The sequence below is a fragment of the Dryas octopetala genome, chromosome 3, assembly GCF_963921425.1.
Source record: "Dryas octopetala chromosome 3, drDryOcto1.1, whole genome shotgun sequence".
Taxonomy (NCBI): domain Eukaryota; kingdom Viridiplantae; phylum Streptophyta; class Magnoliopsida; order Rosales; family Rosaceae; genus Dryas; species Dryas octopetala.
The window spans coordinates 5,252,251-5,272,735 of NC_141368.1; the positions used below are offsets into that span (position 1 = coordinate 5,252,251).

The 20,485-nt window shown below is 36.7% G+C and overlaps 3 protein-coding genes across 5 annotated transcripts; 2 read left to right on the forward strand and 1 right to left on the reverse strand.

Moving 5' to 3' along the window:
- Window positions 1-6,337: 6,337 nt before the first annotated feature.
- Window positions 6,338-11,252, forward strand: ARP5 (actin-related protein 5). Of its 2 annotated transcripts, XM_086236755.1 has the most exons (12): window positions 6,338-6,524; window positions 6,629-6,699; window positions 6,863-6,987; window positions 7,260-7,304; window positions 7,856-7,958; window positions 8,290-8,399; window positions 8,526-8,635; window positions 8,720-8,810; window positions 8,901-9,344; window positions 9,705-9,832; window positions 10,173-10,512; window positions 10,608-11,252. In XM_086236755.1, exons 1-12 carry the CDS (start codon window positions 6,424-6,426, stop codon window positions 11,109-11,111), a joined length of 2,172 nt encoding a protein of 723 aa, XP_086092881.1. In that variant the 5' UTR covers window positions 6,338-6,423; the 3' UTR covers window positions 11,112-11,252. The 2 variants fall into 2 exon arrangements, with proteins under 2 accessions (XP_086092881.1, XP_086092882.1); XM_086236756.1 differs by lacking the exons at window positions 6,338-6,524; window positions 6,629-6,699 and having other exon boundaries at window positions 6,914-6,987; window positions 7,851-7,958.
- A 258-nt stretch (window positions 11,253-11,510) lies between these two features.
- On the forward strand, window positions 11,511-15,212 carry FZR3 (FIZZY-related 3). Its single transcript, XM_086235231.1, has 10 exons — window positions 11,511-12,134; window positions 12,896-13,018; window positions 13,197-13,301; window positions 13,418-13,597; window positions 13,803-13,865; window positions 13,971-14,165; window positions 14,287-14,388; window positions 14,489-14,551; window positions 14,667-14,735; window positions 14,847-15,212. Exons 1-10 carry the CDS (start codon window positions 11,613-11,615, stop codon window positions 14,898-14,900), a joined length of 1,476 nt encoding a protein of 491 aa, XP_086091357.1. The 5' UTR covers window positions 11,511-11,612; the 3' UTR covers window positions 14,901-15,212.
- Window positions 15,213-18,215: 3,003 nt separating this feature from the next.
- On the reverse strand, window positions 18,216-19,960 carry LOC147289988 (FtsJ-like methyltransferase family protein). Of its 2 annotated transcripts, none has more exons than XM_086238141.1 (6): window positions 19,850-19,960; window positions 19,679-19,765; window positions 19,507-19,569; window positions 19,300-19,401; window positions 18,592-18,847; window positions 18,216-18,470 (listed from the first exon to the last, which is right to left on the reverse strand). In XM_086238141.1, the coding sequence occupies exons 1-6, from the start codon at window positions 19,925-19,927 to the stop codon at window positions 18,346-18,348; spliced, it is 711 nt and encodes a 236-aa protein (XP_086094267.1). In that variant the 5' UTR covers window positions 19,928-19,960; the 3' UTR covers window positions 18,216-18,345. The 2 variants fall into 2 exon arrangements, with proteins under 2 accessions (XP_086094267.1, XP_086094266.1); XM_086238140.1 differs by having other exon boundaries at window positions 18,592-18,850.
- Window positions 19,961-20,485: the final 525 nt, after the last annotated feature.

Consider the following 20,485-nt stretch of genomic DNA (forward strand, 5'->3'; position numbering starts at 1 on the left):
TAACCACCGAAAAGAAAAAAGCTATTTAAATTTTCAATATAGTTTTCATATATATATATATATATTAAATTATCTTGTTTCTTAATGTCTTATTTTTCAAGTTCATACTGAGACTAGTAATTAGAAAGAAAAAAAAAAAGGTCCATTGACTTTAGGTACCAAACTATAATGTTTTTTCATTTCAACTACTAAAACATTTATGTCATTTTAGTTTAGGTACTAAATTTCAGTTTAAGTACCAACTTTAAAAAATATAGTTATATCGAACTGTGACTGTCTAATAGTCATAACTTTTTTATTGATTTATTGTTTTTTCAATATTTGCAAGGCTTAAACTTTAATATTTAGTCTTTGCGTTATATGATTTCATCCCCCAAACCTAAATCAAAAATATGAAACCCTAAAAATTTTGATTTTTTATAAATTTTAAATAGTCACAACTGTGACTGTTTGACAATTACAACTGTAACTGTTCGACAGTCACAACTGTATGACAAACTGATTTGTGACCTAATCCAAAATGTTTTACTCTAGGTTAGTACCTAAACTAAAAAAAATTAGTGTCTTGCTGCTTTATTAAAAAACTATTGATATTTGGTATTTAATTCTAATTTTCTAAAAAAAAAACCATCATTATACAATAATAATAGAATAAAATAAAATAAAGGAATATAAGATATTGATGCTCGTCATATTGAACTAATTCCACTATAACTATAAAAAACTAGATACTATGGTACTTCAAAACCAAGTTTTTTTGTTAAAAAAAAAAAAAAAAAATCATGCTACATACAGTTTAAAAAGTAATTAGTCTGCATAAAGGTTGCTTTATTCTCAAGCTTCTTGAGAACGTTTTGAGAAGACTACAGGAGGTGGAAGACCCTCAAAGGACACAAAGCAGGTGTTGTTCAACGGCTTCTCTTGTTCTTCTTCGTCTTGGATATACATCTTCTTCAGCTTCGGCGCAGGTGGACATGGCAATGTTGTCGGAATACGAAACCGACTCTCTGTTGGTGTCTTGCACCTCTCATCCTCCACCACTACCACCTCATTCTGGTCTTCCATACTACCGTTACAGGCTTTTGTTATCGAAGAATGTTATCTACCTTCTTTTTTCTACTCTATCTTTGTTATAACTTTTGGAGAATCTCTCTTGAATACGTGTGATGTATATATATATATATATATATATATATAAGTGTTTGACCTAACCTTGTTGGACATGGAATACTAGCTTGTTCTGAAAAAGTAGTAATTAATTATAATTAACTTTATTATCCACACCTCATGGAATCTAGCTATGTGTTACAATTATCAGTAATCCTTTTCCTATGTGGATAGAACATCACAAGTGTAACACTAGTGATATGGTTAATCTACTCAAATTATAATAGCTAGTATATTTTTAAGTAAATGATTATAAAACCCAAATTTGAGCTCTTTATACCTTTAAGACCCTGTGCTTTTTTCTTGTTTCGAAGGAGGTCCAATAACACCTAACCCGGTCCACATTCTAACGTTCCTCTCTTCTCCGTCTTGTTTTCTCCGTCTCTCTCTCTGACCTCACTCTGTCTCACCTCGTTGGCTCAGAGCTCATTGTTGAATGGCTGTGCCGATGCCCTGCAAGATTTGCTCGCAGAGCTTCTTCGCGCTGGCGAAGATGGTCCTGATGCAGGCCTTGGGAATCGAATTGTTTTCGGCGAAGTAGGCTTCGAATCATCAATGGCGTCGATGGGGTTGGTGGTGGACTGGTCATCGAGCACGGTATCCAGGTATCCATCTCTCTCTCTCTCTCTATAGCTTCGATTCTCTATTTCTGTTGTTGATTTACTCGTTTTGATCTGCGATTCAATTTTGCCTTGTTCGATTTCAATCAGATCTGCATCTTGTGCTAAAAATAGGTTTATGGCCATTTCCTTTCAAACTCTGGCCAGGTACTCTCTCACTTAAGATCACTGCCCCTAATGTTGTTGTCCTTGTTATTGACATGGGCTATAGATTTCGATTGGTGCTTACAGGAAAAACTTGAAATAAGTAATAGTCCATAAGGGCCAGATAACTAGTCTTCTCAAAGGTTTGATATTTGGAAACCGTAGCTTCCATTTTCAGTATACCAAGATCTAGGGTTTTGGAATTCACTTTTTCAACTAACTAAATCTTGTTTCTATCATTCTTCTACTATTATTTGAAGCAATTACGCATCCTAATAGGTATTTGGCGATTGCAACCAGTGGAGGCTTGAATCAACAAAGAACTAGGGTACCTTTCTTTACTTTTGTTTCTCTTCTGCAGTATTCTAATCATAATTAGTTCATTGATGTTTTTCTTAGCATGTTGGAGAAGATGTTGGATTCCAGCCAAACTCCAATTCTTAAATTGATGGCATAAGTGAGAGGGTGAAAACGTTAGGCAGTATAATGTAGAGTAGGAGTTTGCCTGGTGTTGATTAAGATATTGATGCTTGGATGTATGAATTTCTAATCATTTTTCTTTCCTTGCATTGGTGAGAACTCTGAAGACACAATGCTTTTATCTTATTTGTTGATATCCATGGTTTTCTATATCTGATATTATAATTAGTGGCAGGTCGGTTGGCTTTGATTCAGTTGATTTTTCACTGGAATTAGATTAGCTGCCTCTTATATTAGGGATCCAGTGAATATATTTTCGGTAATTATCTTGTGCCCTACAATGATCATACTTTTATCTCGTCACATTTGTGCTCCTTGGTTACAGAGTTTTGGTATAAATTTTTTACTTCTGGTGTGGAGCTTACTGCACCTATACCTTTCGCAGATTACAGATTCCATTGTTGTTGCTCGTATACTAAATGCTAGTCTTCTTGTTCCCAAGTTGGACCAGAAGTCTTTCTGGAAGGATGTGAGGTTAGTCATTACTGATATATGTATGCTACCCTCTTATTTGCACTATGGATTTTCGAATTACATTAACCTGTTCAGATGTTATAAGTGTGAACATATAAATGCCTTTACTTGTTAAAAGTTTATATGACAAATCTATTGCTTTTCTTGTGCAGTAACTTTTCAGAGATCTTTGATGTTGATTGGTTTATATCATTTCTATCAAAAGATGTTAAAATTGTCAAGCAGTAGCTTATCATTGACAACCTCAAGTCACTGTCTTGTTTAACTCCTTAGACACCTGAGGTTGTTCTATTAATACTTGAATGTATGCAGCGTTCTAATTCATCTGATAAACTGTTCTATATCCATATGTTCTAATTCATCTTATAATTGTTACTGTTTGTCGGTAACAATATGTAAGTGAGGTTATGATTGTTACTAACAAGCAGTAGCAATATGTAAGTGGGGCTATGACTGTTTTTGACAAGCATATAGAACATGTTACTTGTATTATCTGTTTTTGATAGTGACAATTGTTAAATAGCATTTTTTTGACAGTGGCTATTTTTTTGGCAGTGGCTATTGTTAAAAAAAAAAAAAAAAGACACACGGCAGCTTCAACAAAAAAGAAAAAAAGAAGAAGACACATGACAGCTTCATAAAAAAAAAAAAAAAAGGAGGTATATGGCTGCTTCAGCAAAAAGAAAAAAAGAAGAAGACAAAGATTTTTGTTTAAGTATTTTTGTTTTTTATGGGTTTATGTTAGAAAAATACATAAGATTTGTATATGTATGTTGTTTCTGGGTTTTTTTTTTGGCACAGTAAGAATAGTCATTGTTCGATAGTGGTAATTATTATAATAATTGTCACTGTGACAGTAGCAATTAGGTGATTGTTACTGTGTGATAGTAGCAAATTAACAATCACCTGATTTGTTACTGTGTGACAGTAGCAATCAGGTGATTGTTATTGTGTGACAGTAACAATCAAGTGATTGTTAATATCTGAATTTTGTAATTTTCTATGAATTTTAGTGATTGTTATTGTATGACAGTAACAAGATATATTAGTTATCTTCAACATGTGATTGTTACTGTTAGACAGTAGCAATAGGTGATTGTTACTATCAAACAATAACAATATCTTATTGTCACTGCCAGACAGTAGTAATAAGTGATTGTTACTATCAAACAATGATAATACTTGATTGCCACTGTCCGGCAGTAGCAATAGGTGATTGTTACTATTTGATAGTAACAATTATATTTACTATTAAAACGTAAAAGATTATGGATGCCTTATCTTGATTTTTTGTATTTTATACTGGTTATTATTTAATATGTTTATGAAATGAAAAATACCTAAATTATGAATTTTTTTTTTTGGTAGTTTATGTACCAATTGGTACTGAAATGAGAAAATAAAAAATGAAGGGAAAAAATGACATTTTTTAAAAAATACTGTAGCGCGCTACAGTAACGGCGTCACTGTAGCGCTGTTACTGTAGCACTGGTTTTTTAAAAGTGGGCCGCTACAGTATTTTACTGTAGCGTGTGGGCCGGATGAATAGTAAATTTTAAAAAATGGACTTTAAAAAAAAAAACCCTATATTTTTTAAGAATTATTTAAAATTTAATTATTATATATTAATAATTATACATGTGTTATTATTTAAGCATATTAATCAATTACTATACAGTGATACATAGGGGTGGGTTCGATACAGTAACCGTACCGAAACACCCATACCGAATTTCTACCGATAGGGGTCGAGATGATGATTTTTGGTTCCGATACCGTACCATCGTTAGTTGGTAACCGTTTACTTCGGTATCGGTCGGAGAGTGGCGGTGTCAGAGTGATATTGGGCTGCTAACTACAACACCAAATTAAAAAAATCACAGAGAGATGGGGAGAGATAAGACAAAGAGAGGGAGAGAAGGAGGGGGTGCGACAAAGAAGGAGAAAGGGACAGAGACAGAGGAAAGTTGGGGAGGAAAGGAGGGTGGTGGGTTGGGCTGGGTTGGGTGGGGGGTGCGACAGAGAGGGAGAAAGAGACATAGAGGGAGGAAAGGTATTTTGGGGAGATAGAAATAGATGATGGTGGTGATGGTGGTCGGAGATGATGAATTGATGGTGGTGGTTGGGGTTTGGGAGTTGGGTCACACACACAGAGAGAAAAAGAAGGAAGGGGAAAGGAAGAGGAGAAAAATAAAGAAGAAAAGAGACACGGGTAGGATGAGAGAGAAGAAGAAAAAGAAAAGAAATAAAGAAGAAGGGGGGGCACGTGGGTTAGGGGGAAAGGAAAAGAAAAAATAATAAAAATAAAGTTTTATTTTGTAAATAATAAATAGGGTATTTTGGGGTTTCGTTTGGGGTTTAGGGTTTAGGGTATGTTGGGGTTTCAAATTTCAATTGGGGTTTGGACTTTGAGGTTTGAAGTTTTTTATTACATATGTTTTTTATAATTTATAGTATATAGTCAATAACTTAATAGTTTACATGTTTTTTAATTTATATCATCTTCTAAACCGTAGGGTATATGGTATATGTCATATACCTAATAGGGCCGTTAGGCTAAATGGCTAATACCATATACTAATAATAATATATTATACCATATTTTACTATAGTATATCATATTATACAATATACTAAATTACTAATATTATCATATTATACTATACTATACCATATTATAATATTATACTATATACTATATACCAAACTTTAAGTTACCAACTATGAATCTATGAATTATAAATTTATAGTATTAGACTATTAGGGTATAGAAATTATTAATTTAGTATGAGATATCATATACATATATTATATAAGGTTTATAATTTAGTATAATATTAGGGCTTAGGGTATTTTTAATTAGTTTTTATATAGAAATGTATTATATAAATTAAAAAAACATATAAGTTAATAAGTTATAGGTTTAGGGTTTATAAATTTATATATGTTTTATATAAATTATAGAAAATTAGAAATGTATTATATAAAATTATAAATTATATAGAAAGGTAATACTAAATATTTTATATTTAGGGTATAACGGTATAGTATAGGAAATGTATAAAAATGAATTATTTTAATTATATTTTTTCAATATACGGTCGATATCGGTATACCGTCGGTACTGGACTTTATAAACCGGTACCGTTACTGAATTCATTAGTATTTTCAGTATCAATATTTTTGGAATCGATATTTTTCAGAATCGAAACCGGTACAACACTGGTATTTCGGTATTTTTACCCATCCCTAGAACTGATACACCTCAAAAAAACATTTATCGTTGAAAAGCGCGAGAAACTTCACAATCTTTTGGGCCATAGAATGGGCTCGATCTAGACCACAAGAAATTAGAACATTGACTTTTGCTTGACCATCTTAGAGGCGACCCGGTTCGAGTGAAAGCGCTGGGCTTGACGGTCCGACCGGCCCAGTCCTCTTCTGCTATGCTAGTAGCTTCGTGTTTAGCAGAGTCTGATATCGGTGGCACCGTGACAGAGACTGAGAGAAAGGTTCCGTCGTCGGCCGTGGAGAGAGAATGCCTTTCATTTCGAAAATAAGACGGCAGACTGATTACAGTCTCATCCCTTCGTCTACTCCGATCGTCATCGACAATGGCGCCTCCTATTTTCGCATCGGGTATAACCCCCCGTTCTTAAACGACGAAAAACCCTAATTCGACTCCACTGTGCATTTGCATTTGGGCATTTGTGTTAATTTCTCCGTTTTGGGAAAAATTTCAGGTGGGCAGGAGAGACCGAGCCTCGTGTTATTTTCCGCAACATTGTTCAGAGACCGCGCCACAAAGCCACTGGTACACACACTTTCCTTGGTGTTCTATCTTTGTTCTTATTCATTCTCCCATTAAAATTATGACTTGCATTTGGGTTTTTCAGAATGCTTTTGATACTTCATTAACACGCTCAACGAAGCTTATTCATGTTTAATTCTGTAATTTTTGTTTTTCAATTACTCAGGTGAAACTGTGACTATAGTTGGTGACCATGATCCTACACTGTTGAAATACTTTGATTGCACACGCTCGGGGCCTCGCTCAGCTTTCGACAGCGGTGTTGTTTTCCAGTTTGAAATAATGGAATATGTAAGTTTTTTCTGGTCTTGTTGTTTACTAATGCTTCCATGGATACCCAATTCATATTTATCATGGGTATTGGCTCGCTATATAATAAGTCTACATGATTTGTGTATACACCATGTCTAACATTTATAATGCATCCATGTATTCTAGTTCACATTTAATCAGAGAAAAATAAGTTATAATTTTTCATGTCCGAAATTGTTTACACGTCTGTGTGTGTATGCATGCAGTAATCTGTGAATTGTAGCCTCACCGGTATTTTCTTGTATCTGTAGATTCTTGACTTTGGCTTTGATCGATTGGGTGCAAATGGATCACAGGTATGATAAAAAATGGACATTTCATTTCTTTGTTTTACTAGACTAGTTGATGATCTAGACTTACATTGTGAAGGTTCATTTTTTACCTGTGGTCTTATTCGCAATTCTCTTTTCTTCCATGCTGTTAAAATGGTTAACATTATAGATTCTTCAGTCTGCCTTAATGTTTTGTCTAGTCGTTCTCTAGCGATGGTGGTAACTTGGTAAATTCTCTGGTGTGCTTGTATCTGTTGGTCTTTAAGGGATTCCTTTGTGAAGTGATTAAGTTATTAGGTTCACACTCTGACATCTGTGCCAATTGGAGACCATTTGAGAATGGCATCATATAAGTAGACTAGTTAATGGTGCTAATATGTGTATATCAGTTTGCATGAAGGATATGCAATACTGTGTTAATAATTATTTTTAGCATTGTGACATGGATATGCATAGTTATTCATCTTAAATGCTTTGTGTGTTTTTTTTTTTAATTATAAATTTAAGGTTTCATATCAGGTTATATATTCATAAGACCTGTATCTTAACTTTGTGTTCATTTGAGGGCAGAACAGATTGATCATCCAGTCCTTATTACTGAATGCGTGTGCAACCCATTTCAGTCTCGTAGCAAAATGGCTGAACTTCTATTTGAGACATATGGAGTTCCATCAATAGGTATCAACACTTGCTGTATTTTACTTCCCCCAGCCACACACACACACACACAAAACTGAAAAAAAAAAAAACTTTCAATGTCTGGGTGTTTTAAATAATGAAAAGGTTATACATGTTGGCAGATGATCAGCCCAGTGTGTTAAGTTGGTCATTATTGGATTGGGCTTCTGCTTGGCATATCTCTCTCCTTTTTATCATATTATCCTTTGCTGTCCCACTCCCTTCAGACATGCTTCCACACTGGTCTTTGGTCCTGTGTATTTTGGCTCCCTTATTAATTGTATTTCTGTCCTGATTTTTTATTTTTATTTTTTCATTTCCATACCTGCAGCATATGGTGTTGATGCTGCATTCAGCTATAAGTATAATCAACAGCAAGGGGTTTGTGATAAAGATGGTCTTGCTATCTGTCCTGGATTTACCACTACTCATGTTATTCCGGTATGCTTTCTTGGTTTTTGCATTTGCTTAAGTAATAACATATATAGTAAACAGATGATAAATGTAGCCAAGGCCTACTCTCATGATTGTTACTTGTTGACCATGATTTTGTGTTTCATTCCCCAGTTTATTGATGGTGAGCCTATATATAAAGGATGCTGTCGAACCAACATCGGTGGGTACCACATCACTGATTATATGAAGCAACTTCTTTCACTTAAATACCCCCATCATATGTGAGTAAAATTTGGTTGGGTTCCTCTTCAGTTGAGTAGGGGAACAATTGTAAAATTTCTGATTTTGTATATTTAATGCAACAGGGCTAGGTTTACATGGGAGAAGGTAGAAGACCTGAAGATGGAGCACTGTTATATTGCTCCAGATTATATGTCGGAAGCTCGATTATTTCAGGTATTGAGGATTGCTTTTTCTGATCCATCCTCCTTTCCAAACTTCGTGATATAACAGTTGCGTTTTTTTTTGTTTTTTTTTTATTTACAGAAGGGGGCCAAGGAAGCAGAAGATAAAACAAGGATGTGGCAACTTCCATGGGTTCCACCACCTATTGAGGAGCCCCCTTCTGAAGAAGAAATTGCAAGAAAGGCAGCCATAAAAGAGAAACAGGGTCAACGGTTGCGAGAAATGGCCGAGGCGAAGAGATCTTCAAGGATAAATGAACTAGAGAATGAATTGCATGGTTTGGAATTTCTTCTACGGCAGCTTGCACAGGTGGAAGAGCATGATATACCATCTTTCTTGTCAGCGACTGGATATGTCTCCAAGCAGGAAGTAGAATCTGCCCTTGTGAAGGTAACACAATCTTTACTAAAAGCAAAAGGTGAACCAAAGAGTGAACAAGCTGAGTTTGAGGAGAAGACAGATCTTGCAGCAAGCGAAAGGTTTCCTCTTCTAAATATTCCTGACAACATGCTTACCCCTGAGCAGGTTTGCTTTTATGCCAAGTGTCTTTCACATTTCCCATCATTTTGAAGTTGCTGTTTATTGCTCCAAACACCTATTTATGTATCCAAGTAACTTTAGACGTCCACTTGGTATATAGTTTAATGTAATTTTTTTTATAAGATTGGAAAATACTTCCATGTATTATTCTGATGTTTATGCATAACCTAACATCTGTAGTTCTTAGGGTCTTGTGTTTGGGTTCTTAGGAGTTCTGCTGGATATGAAAATGTAATTAAAGGATAGTATCGTCAACCTGATAGCAGTGATGCTTTTTCCTTATTTCATCTTATTTTTAGGTTTTCTTTTCATTAATGGTAGTCTTTGGTTCTGTTCTCTTGACAGCTGAAGGAGAAAAAGAGACAATTGTTTCTAAAAACCACATCTGAAGGTCGGCAGCGAGCTAAACAGAAACGCCATGAAGAAGAATTGGAGCGAGAAAAGAGAAACCAACAAGATGAACAAAAACGTTTGTATGTGCTGACCTCATGATATTCTCTCTCCTTTTTTTTTTTTTTTCCCAAATTCAATCTATTGTGGTCAGAGCATAATGGGAGAAGGGTAAATTCAAATTCATGTGGTTGAAAGAAAGGTTTTGTCAGTTTGAATTGAGTTGGGATATTATGAAGAGGAGAGAACACGGGAAAAGGAATAGCATCTAACATTCTATCTGGATTTGCACATGACACTTGGGTTTTAGGAATGCTTGCTCTTCATGATTAGTATGCTAGATTCCTCTTGATAATTTTAGCAGTTTTGGAATGGGTACCTTCTCCTTGTTAATTGTTTTTTTCTTCCCTCTCTTTATTGTAGAGAGAACCCAGAGCTTTATTTAGAGCAGTTGCATGCTAAATATAAAGATCTTTCTGAGAAAGTTGAACAGCGAAAACGACTCAAGACAAATGGGGGTCATACAAATGGAAATAATGTTTCTGGAGGTGTTGGCCGTGGGGAGAGATTAAATGCTGCACAGAGGGAAAGGATGCGCCTTTTGACAACAGCAGCCTTTGATCGCGGAAAGGGTGAGGATACTTTTGGTGCAAGAGATGAAGATTGGCAGTTATACAAACTGATGAGCAAAGATAATGATGATGATGATGAGGGACCAGATGAAGATGATGCAGAGCTGGTGCGTCTCGCTTCTAGGCTCCAGGTTTGTTTATTCTGGTTGACTTAAGTGCTGGCTGTGACTGTGATTACCGTTTTCCTTTGATCCTGATTATTCATTTTGGAGCATTTCTGTGGCAGGAAGTAGACCCGACATTTGTTCCCAAACCAGATAATGGGAACCCTCAATCTGCTGAAGTACCAAAGTCTCGTCCCCTCACCAAGGAAGATTTTCAGATTGTTTTTGGCGTCGAAAGGTTCCGATGCCCTGAAATTTTATTTCATCCAAACTGGATTGGGATCGATCAGGCGGGCTTAGATGAGATGGCTGGGGTCTCAATAAGGAGGCTGCCATCCAAGGGCCGAGAGCTGGAGGAGAGGCTAACCAGTTCAATATTTATGACTGGTGGGAGTTGTCTTTTTCCCGGTATGAGTGAGCGCTTGGAAGCTGGAATCCGGATGATTAGGCCATCTGGTGCACCCATAAGGGTGGTCAAAGCATTGGATCCAATTTTAGATGCATGGCGTGGCGCTTCTGTTTATGCTGCTGCTTCCGAGTTCCCAACACAAACGTTCAGTAAGGAGGACTATTATGAGAAGGGTGAAGACTGTGTTCGCAGATACCAATTTCGGTATTCATTGTAATTGTTTGGTCACGCTGCTTATTGTATGTGCATTTAGATGGCACTAAATCAGCTTTCTCCAAAAAAAATTTGCCTTAGTATACGGCATTAGAGATACTGTCAAAACATAGACGCATATATGATGTTAATATTGTTGGCACAATTGGGCTGATCTAGTTATTTATTTTTGTCTCTTATTTCAATCCTTCATAAAATTCAAAGCAACGGTTTAGTTTTGGTAAGCCAGCTTAGATGGGAAAGCCCAATCAATGAAAATGACCGTTGGAGCATGCACAGCACACAATATATTCTAACAAAAAAAGAAAAGAAAACAAAAAAGGAAAAAACAGAAATGGCCAAGACCGCGCTCCTATAAACCCCACCAGTATGTGACCGTTGCAAGTCTTCCTGCACACTCTGATCAACAAGTGAAAAGCACAGAGAGAGAGAGGGGCCTTCTTCTCCATCTTTTGGGTTCTTGGCCTCCTCCTCCATTTTCACTCAAACCCCTTCACATTCCTATATGATACCATCACTTTCGGAATCCAAGAGAACCCAAGAAAACCCAGACATGGATTCACCTCAAACCAGGAAAGCTGGTGGCCTCAACCTCCCCACTGGGATGTCCGAGACATCGCTGCGCCTCGACTCCTTTTCGGGTTCTTTTCGGGGGATTTCGAGCCTGTCATCGCCTTCCAAGTCTTCGACATGCAGCGACAGATTCATACCTTGCAGATCTTCGTCTAGGCTGCACACTTTTGGGCTGATAGAGAAGGCCTCTCCGGTTAAAGAAGGCGGCAACGAGGCCTATGCCAGGTTGTTGAAATCGGAGCTTTTCGGGTCTGATTTCGGGTCTTTTTCTCCTGCAGGTGGGCAGGTGTTGTCGCCTCTGAGTCCCAGCAAGAACATGCTGCGGTTCAAGACTGATCACTCCGGGCCCAACTCGCCGTATTCGCCTTCCATTTTGGGACATGATAATGGGTTTTCTAGCGAGACTTCCACGCCTCCCAAGCCTCCTCGCAAGGTCCCCAAGACACCCCATAAGGTAATTAAACCCTGTTCCTTCCTCTCTTCTTTTCTTCTTAGGTTTTTTTTTCATATTTAGTACCTGAACTTTGACCATTGTCTTAATGTGGTACCTAAACTTTTATTTGTCCCAATTGAGTACCTAAACTTTTATTTTGTGTCTAATAGGTACTAAAATGAATTTCTGTTAAAATTATCAACAAAAGTTAGGGCCAATATAGTCACTTTAAAAAATTTATTTTTTAATTTTAATTTTTAATTTTTTTTGTTTGTTGTGTGTTTTTTTTTTAATAATTTTAAACATATAAAGAAAATAATTAAAATATACTTTGACTATATTGCCTCTAATTTTTATTGACAATTTTAACAAAAATTCATTTTGGTACCTATTAGACACAAAATAAAAGTTTAGGTACTCAATTGGGACAAATAAAAGTTTAAGTACCACATTAAGACAAGGGTCAAAATTTAGGAACTAAATATGAAATAAACCCTTATTTTATTTTTCATGTTATTTTGTGATTTAAGGAGCTTAGGAATATGAGGATCACAAATTTATGATTTATTGTAATCCCTTCGAGATATGCAGAAATACCATAATCTTTCACAAATTAGCTGAATTAGCTGAATCTGAGGCTATAATCTTAAGCCCTTTAAAAGTAGTTGATCTCAGATATGTTGGCATAAATTAAAGAAAATGGTTGATCATTGAAGGGTATATTCCCATTCTAGTTTATATGGGGATGCAGTGGCTGATCTTAAAATGCTAAATGGTTACAGGTTCTGGATGCCCCATCACTTCAAGATGACTTTTACTTGAACCTTGTTGACTGGTCCTCGCAAAATGTCCTTGCAGTTGGACTGGGCACCTGTGTTTATCTATGGAGTGCCTCAAACAGCAAGGTAAGTTTGATACAACTTGGTAAACAGCATATTGATTAAAAATTCTAATAATAGGTTTCCATTTTTTCCATTACATGATTGCAAAGTCTAATCTTAAAGTTGTCTCTGTCAAACTGTCCTTTAATCTTAATAGGTTTGCAAAAATTGCAATCTGATGTTTGTGATGTGGTTTTCTCAGGTGACAAAACTGTGTGACTTGGGGCCTAATGACGGCGTGTGCTCCGTCCAATGGACACGGGAGGGTTCATACTTATCAATTGGTACAAATCTTGGTAAAGTTCAGGTAGGTGATTGTTTAACTTTCTAGTCCTTTGATTTTATACACTTGCTTCGCAGACTAGTGTCTTCATTCATATATGAAAATAGAGTTTGAACCATCAGTTGTGACATTTGTCATAGGTGTGGGATGGGACTCAATGCAAGAGGGTCCGGACAATGGGTGGCCATCAAACAAGAACTGGTGTCTTGGCATGGAATTCACGCATATTAGCTTCAGGAAGCCGGGATCGGAACATACTTCAACATGATCTCCGAGTCTCAAATGACTGCGTCAGCAAGCTTGTTGGTCACAAGTCTGAGGTAAGATTTTAAGAGATTTATTACTTTAAACTCTTTTTGACAACTGAAACCTTAAATCCCAACTATTAGTCTCTCTACAAACCGTGTTACCATGTATCATTGCCAATACCCATGCTTGTTTTTCATTATATGGACTGCAACCAAATAAGACAATTCTTAGGCAAATGGAAACGTGTTAACGTTTATTAAATTTTCAATCCCTCAGGTATGTGGGCTGAAATGGTCCAACGATGACAGGGAACTTGCATCTGGTGGCAATGATAATCAGGTATCCATTATTATGTTATTCCTTTTTTATTTTGTTTTCTCTTCTATGTTTCAGTTAGCTGTACCTGTAGTCAAGTTACTAACTTAGTGGTTTGTTGGTGACCAGCTCTTGGTCTGGAACCAGCACTCTCAGCAACCAGCTCTGAGGCTGACAGAGCACACAGCTGCAGTCAAGGCCATTTCTTGGTCACCCCACCAGAATAGCCTTCTTGCATCTGGTGGTGGAACTGCTGACAGATGCATTCGCTTCTGGAACACTACAAATGGCAACCAATTGAACAGCATCGACACGGGAAGCCAGGTCAGTGTTGTTAGGTCTTTTTATGCCAGCAGCATAAAGAAGAATATTTACTGTTAGCATTTGTTGATGCTCAGGGAATACCCTCAACTTGAACTTACCTAAGTCACTACTTAACCTACAGGTCTGCAATCTTGCATGGAGTAAGAATGTGAATGAGATAGTCAGCACCCATGGCTATTCCCAGAATCAAATTATGGTGTGGAAGTATCCATCGTTGGCAAAGGTTCAGCTTCTTAGTAATTTTAAACTCTTTAAATATTTCTAACTAGAATTGTCTAGTTATAAGCTTTCTATCTAATCCCTTTTGGAATGTACTCTTATAGGTTGCCACTCTAACTGGCCATAGCATGCGAGTTCTGTACCTTGCAATGTCACCAGATGGTCAGGTATTGCAGCATTTTTTATAGCTCAAACATTTTCCACATACACAAAAATTTTGTATGCAATTTACACTGAAATTTCTGTCCTAACAAGCTCAACTGAAATTGATTTTTACTGCAGACAATAGTTACTGGTGCTGGGGATGAGACCTTGCGATTCTGGAATGTCTTCCCATCTGTGAAAACACCGGTAAGCATGAATATCACAGATCTAATCAAATTTTAAGCTGCCTAATTATCTTCTCCAAATATTATGACCACTTCTCTGATCTATTTTTCTTTTTTTTTGGGTGTATTTCAGACACTAGTCAAAGATACAGGTCTTTGGTCACTAGGAAGAACTCAGATTCGGTGACACTCTTTTGGATATGAAGTAATCGATTGTGTAGATGGAAACTCTCTTGGACACTAGGAATAACTCAGATTTGATGACACTCGATCTTGGACATATGAAGTAATATATTTTGTCTCACAAAAGAACAAACTTAATCTATTGTGTAAAAATGGAGATACTTATTTTGATATATGCCTACATTTTTGTGTATTTTTTCCCTTCATTCTTACTCAGAAATTTGTATTTTTTTTTCCTTCAGTAAATGAATTTGTAGAGTGTTCTCTAGTCTAGTATATGTAACACTTCAAGATTATGAAAACAATTCAATAATATACCTGCCATTTTTTTACTGTTCCTTTCCATTGTACAATTTCATATTTTTCATGCTTTTTCCGTTTTTCTTTTTCTCATTCCTCCCAAACGCTTATACCAAAGTTGAATATACAATGGTAACCTCGCCAGTTTAGGAGAGAAAATAGTGAAAAAATTCCTTGCAAAATTATGACGTGGATGAAGTGATGAACACAAAACCTTCAATCAGACCATAATGTGAAATTCCCTAATATATTATATATCACTAAATAAGCCTAGAGGGTGAATAGGCTTTTACACAAAATTATACCAAATTTGATTTTATCAAGTTGATTAAGTATGCAGCGGATTAAACAACAATAGCAAACCAACTCAAGTAAATAAATTAGACAATCAACACATAACACAAGAGATTTGTTGACGCAGAAAACCCTTCACTGGGTAAAAACTGCGGGACCCAGTTCAAATAAGCAATCTACTACCAGTGACTCGGTCTAATTCCTAACTAAACTCCTTCCTAGAAATGAAAACTGACCTCAACCGACTTGTAGCTCTTCAATCGCGTAGATTGCACGAAGATCTTGCCAAAATCCTGAAGTCAAGAACTCCTAATCCCAACTCCAACTTTAAAGCTTGAGTTCAATCTCAATGGTAGATGAATGAAATGTAGGTGATAACTTGAATAGATTTACAAGGATCAATCTATCAAGCTATCTCAGTTTTAGAATAATGAATTATCCTATATGATATGATCTTATGCAACTAGGATGTTCAGCAAATGGACTCGCTCACACCAGAAAACCAAAACTCATAAGTTCTTTGAGAGTGTTTGTGAGTGTGTATAGCTTGTGTGGTCAACCCTTTTGGGTGTGAAGGCATTCTATATATAAAACCAATCTTAAGATAAAGAGAATAAACATGCAAACCTTTTCCAAAAGGAATAAGGGGCAAATGCCTTTGACAGCAGGAGTAGACATAAAGGTGTGGAAGAATGACTTTAATTAAGAGCACACTCATGTGAGGAAAGCAAAGTCAGATCTTTTAATACAGCTCTCAAGTCAAAAACATGCTTAAAGACAGCTCAAAAGGTTGTTAAAAAGTGTCAGGAAACTGAGGTCGACTCTGGAGGTCGGGTCCTCAATAGGAGAGGTCTGGTCATCCATACAAGATTTCAAGGAGTCAAAAAGACACTCTTTCTGGAGGTCCGGTCGTCAACTCAAAAATTCATAGAGCCAACAACAAGACACACTCTCCGGAGGTCCAATCCTCAACCCAAGAATCAGAGAGCCAAAAAGACATGCTCTCTGGAGGTCCGGTCCTCAACCAATGAGGTCCGGTTCTGAAAGGGTTTTGATGCATTTTATAATCAAGGCATAAATGCATGTGAGTATAGCCACTTAGAATGCATGAGGTCTTCTAGGTCGAATTACCTTACCTAAATGGATTGAACTCGAGGCATCGCTTGCATATGACTTCGAGCTTGATCTCCTTCACACTCATGACACATAATTGACTACTAAGGCTAACTTAGAATCAACCTAGCTAGTTACAAACACAAGCTAGAGTGTTTGGCTTAGGAAATTGCCACTTACAATATTTACATTTACATAATGCAAGCCTTGCATTTACCTGCGAGGTACAGTATATAAAATATTTGAGCAAAACCTTTACAATCAGTCTGAAGCTGGCAAATTCAATGAACAAACAAACCACAATAGGTCATGATATATATGATTCCTGGTTACAAATATCTGGTAATTTCCAACTACATTGATTTGGCTCGATAGTCTCTGCTGCCAGTTCTAAGTTGGAAATTCATATATATGACTCGGCAAATAAATTCTCTTGATGATGGTCTCGTAGCTTTAGGCCTCAGCAATGGTGCCTTTCTAAACAGTGGTTTGCAACTTTCTTTCCAAAAAAAGAGAGTTGAGAAATTGGAAAACCTAATAGCGAAAGCATGGAGAAGATGAAAGGCGGCAAGTGGATGAAGGAAGAAGCCATGGCTATGGATGCTGTGCAAGCAAGGTCTAATAATGATCATAAGTCCCTCCCCTTAAACCTTTACGCATGTAGCATCGAGTACAAACAAGGGAAGGTTGCCTACGTTATCGACGCCATCAGATTGAGCGATTTGTCATCATGCTCTTGTTCTAATCTAGATACCAGATGCCACAATTGCGATCCGGGTTGCGGTGTCTTAGGCACCCAAATCATTTTCGCCGGAGGAGAGGAAACAAGTGAAGAGGTCAGCAGAGGTATTTATGTGTTTGAGACTAGTGATCATCAAGCACACCCCGAAATCCAGGGGGGACTCTTTGCCAAGTTCCAAGCAGGGAAATCCGAACCAATTCTCAAGGAGGTGTGCGGGAAACTCTATGCTCTCTCCAGTCCTCCTTTTGGTTATGATCCAAAATTCAGTTCAATGGTTCAATGCCTATAGTAGTCTACCAATTGAATGATGATACTATGCACACTATTCAAGCTCTGGATTTTCCAAAGTATGATTTGCCTCATGATTTGCACAGACCATACCAGCATAGTTTTGTCAATCTAGGAGATCGAAATGGGACGTCATAATCCTTAATACTCGCATGTATGATGACAAGCCGCTGCCTGAAGATAAAGAAGATGTTACCTCGGTTGCGCGTATCTTCTTGGTTGTTTTGTGCCGCAGTAAGTTAATCTTGCTCTTTCTGCTGATGGAGAGTATTGATCAATCGAGTAATAGCTAAGTTACTCAATCATCTTGCAGAATCAAAATATGATCATTAGTTAGATTGACAAAAGTGTTGGATAGGATGATTTGGGGTTGAAGGTATGCTGCTCCATTCTACTGCTTAATGAAGATCTACTGCCTTCGGATGTGATTCAATGTGTAATGTGGAAGTTATCAAATCTGCTGGATAGAATACGATGGTGTTCAAGATTCTTTTTGTTTTTTCTAGGCCATTGGCCTATCTTTGTTGTTTTGTTGTTATTTCAGCAAAACCTTTACAATCAGTCTGAAGCTGGCAAATTCAATGAACAAACAAACCACAATAGCTCATGATATGTATGATTCCAGGTTACAAATATCTGGGAATTTCCTACTACATTGATTTGGTTCGATAGTCTCTGCTGCCAGTTCTAAGTTTGGAATACATTCTCGATTCTACATCTTTGCCTGTGACTGCAGACCTTGACATATTAAATAAATCTCTCTTGATGATGGTCTTGTAGCTTTAGGCCTCAGCAATAATGCCTTTCTAAAGAGTGGTTTGCAAATCCGGCTGAATTCTACGAAACAAACAGCCAGAAGAAAGTAAGGAAATATATCCAAACAAAACTGCAATGAAGTAATTACCAGTTATGTTACCAAAAGCAGAAAAGTAGAGAAAAAATGATTAAAAAAAAGAACCTTGCACATCTTCACTCTCTAAAAGCTTTATGACAAGATGGCCTCCCCTTTGCAACACACCATTATCATCTGAACTTGTAATTGCCCCATTAAGACTTTCCTCGATTTGAATTTCATTGTTGGGAAGAGCTAAGGCAGCTCTACCAACAGCCAAATCCAGTGCTTGCATGCCTAACTCAAGCGATAAAGCTGCATCTTTACTTGTGATTCCAGAAACGAGAGGACACATATCTGAGAGTATCACAGAAAACCCCTTCTGCTGCACAAACAATGGCAAAACCATAAATCCTTTCTGTATTCATTAATTCATTCCAACATTTGCAGAGATCCCAGAAATAGTTTGCCATGAGAAAAACTATAGTAAGTAGGAAATTCGTTGAAATTTGTTTCAATCTTAAAAAATTGCAAGGAAGAGAGGAGTTATTCACTTTTCACCTTCAAACATCCTGAAACAATAGGGCTAAAAGGCCAACATGATCTTAGGCAAAAGACAGAAGAAGTCCATAGTTCCAATCAAAACAAATAGGAAGACCATGCTGCATCATTAACCAACTAGTTTTCCAAAAGGGTTAATAGTTCTTGGTATAACAACTTCCTGTGAGATTTGAATTGGCCCCAAACTAAAGACATATAAATCAGCACAAACAATTTTGAACCCTTCAATCATATCTGTTAATTTAAGCTAAAACAATCCAATATCTACAATACCTGTGGAGAGAGTTCCCTGAGTTGGGTTTTGGGGAGCTTCATAACGTCAGCACAAACAGTTTGAACCCTTGAATCACAATGAAGGCCTGGAACCTTCACCCTCTGTTCTGCAAATCCCACATATCAAAACCAAGTTATTCTATCTAAAACATTGAAAAAGGAAACAAAGCACCAAAATTGAGCTAAAAGGAAAGTGAAAAATGAGACCTTGAGATCAATCCCCACAACAAGGCCACCATTTTTTATGGGACCCAAGCTCTGACAAGCCACCTGCAAATATTGAGAAAATCCATATATGGTTATGAGATCATGTAGGCATGTAATGTAATGCAATGAATATGTATTATATAAAGTTTGGATTTTGAAAAGGGAAAAGGACCTGAAGCCAAGCACCAGGAGCACAACCAAGGTCCAGGACAGAGGAGCCGGGAGCTAAGAGTTTGTACTGCTTCTGCATCTGAAGCAGCTGTTGTTCCAAGATGAAGATGGTGGTATTATTAGTAATTTAAGCCAACATTTTGGGTGGATATGTAAGTAAATCAATCAATACCTTAAAGGCGGAGCGAGCTACATAACCCAGGCGTTGAGCTTCTCTGTAGAAGAAATCTGGTTTTCCTGCCCCACTCATTTTGACCCTCTCTCTCTGGTTTTCTCTTCGCAATAAAACCCTAAACCCTTTTAAAGTCTGTAAAGATTTGTTTTTGCTTTTTCTTTTTTTCTTTATTAAAAATTGGGCTTGCAGAAATTCCTAAAATTCTTAGTAGAATAACTATTAAGTCTATAATAACCTGTAGCATTTTTTGTCATTTAATTTAAACGAAAATATGTTTTTGGACTAAATTATTACTATAGTTATTAATAATTGGCGTAATTGATAAGTAATTTGATACATTTGTCTATTTATTTTATTAATCAGACCATTAAAATAATTTTTGATTGGGTTGATTTTTAACAATTGAAAACCTAACGGGTCCAAAAAAATAGTCAGTATTCATAATTTAGAAGATAAATTTTATATTAATTTTTAATTTAGAAGAAAGGGGATCAAATTTGAGTGCATTGTGGGTGGGTATTTCTACGATCATTCCAACTGGGATCCCCAACTGGGATCCCCAACTGCAATTTCAAACTAATTTAGTTGCTTCCTAGAACAATATGCAGGTTGTTTGTTGGGGGCAACACATTG

What these genes read in the sequence shown, in the direction of transcription:
- FZR3 (XM_086235231.1), top strand. Translation starts at nt 11,613, where the DNA reads ATGATACCATCACTTTCGGAATCCAAGAGAACCCAAGAAAACCCAGAC. An exon ending in GCATCGACACGGGAAGCCAG is followed by an intron (nt 14,166 to 14,286) that starts GTCAGTGTTGTT and finishes CTTAACCTACAG; the next exon opens with GTCTGCAATCTTGCATGGAG. An exon ending in AGTATCCATCGTTGGCAAAG is followed by an intron (nt 14,389 to 14,488) that starts GTTCAGCTTCTT and finishes GTACTCTTATAG; the next exon opens with GTTGCCACTCTAACTGGCCA.
- LOC147289988 (XM_086238140.1), bottom strand. Translation starts at nt 19,927, where the DNA reads ATGAGTGGGGCAGGAAAACCAGATTTCTTCTACAGAGAAGCTCAACGC. An exon ending in TAGCTCGCTCCGCCTTTAAG is followed by an intron (nt 19,766 to 19,849) that starts GTATTGATTGAT and finishes TTGGAACAACAG; the next exon opens with CTGCTTCAGATGCAGAAGCA. An exon ending in AGAGAGTGAAGATGTGCAAG is followed by an intron (nt 18,471 to 18,591) that starts GTTCTTTTTTTT and finishes TTTGTTTCGTAG; the next exon opens with AATTCAGCCGGATTTGCAAA.
- ARP5 (XM_086236755.1), top strand. Translation starts at nt 6,424, where the DNA reads ATGCCTTTCATTTCGAAAATAAGACGGCAGACTGATTACAGTCTCATC. An exon ending in GCCTCCTATTTTCGCATCGG is followed by an intron (nt 6,525 to 6,628) that starts GTATAACCCCCC and finishes GAAAAATTTCAG; the next exon opens with GTGGGCAGGAGAGACCGAGC. An exon ending in ACATGCTTACCCCTGAGCAG is followed by an intron (nt 9,345 to 9,704) that starts GTTTGCTTTTAT and finishes TTCTCTTGACAG; the next exon opens with CTGAAGGAGAAAAAGAGACA.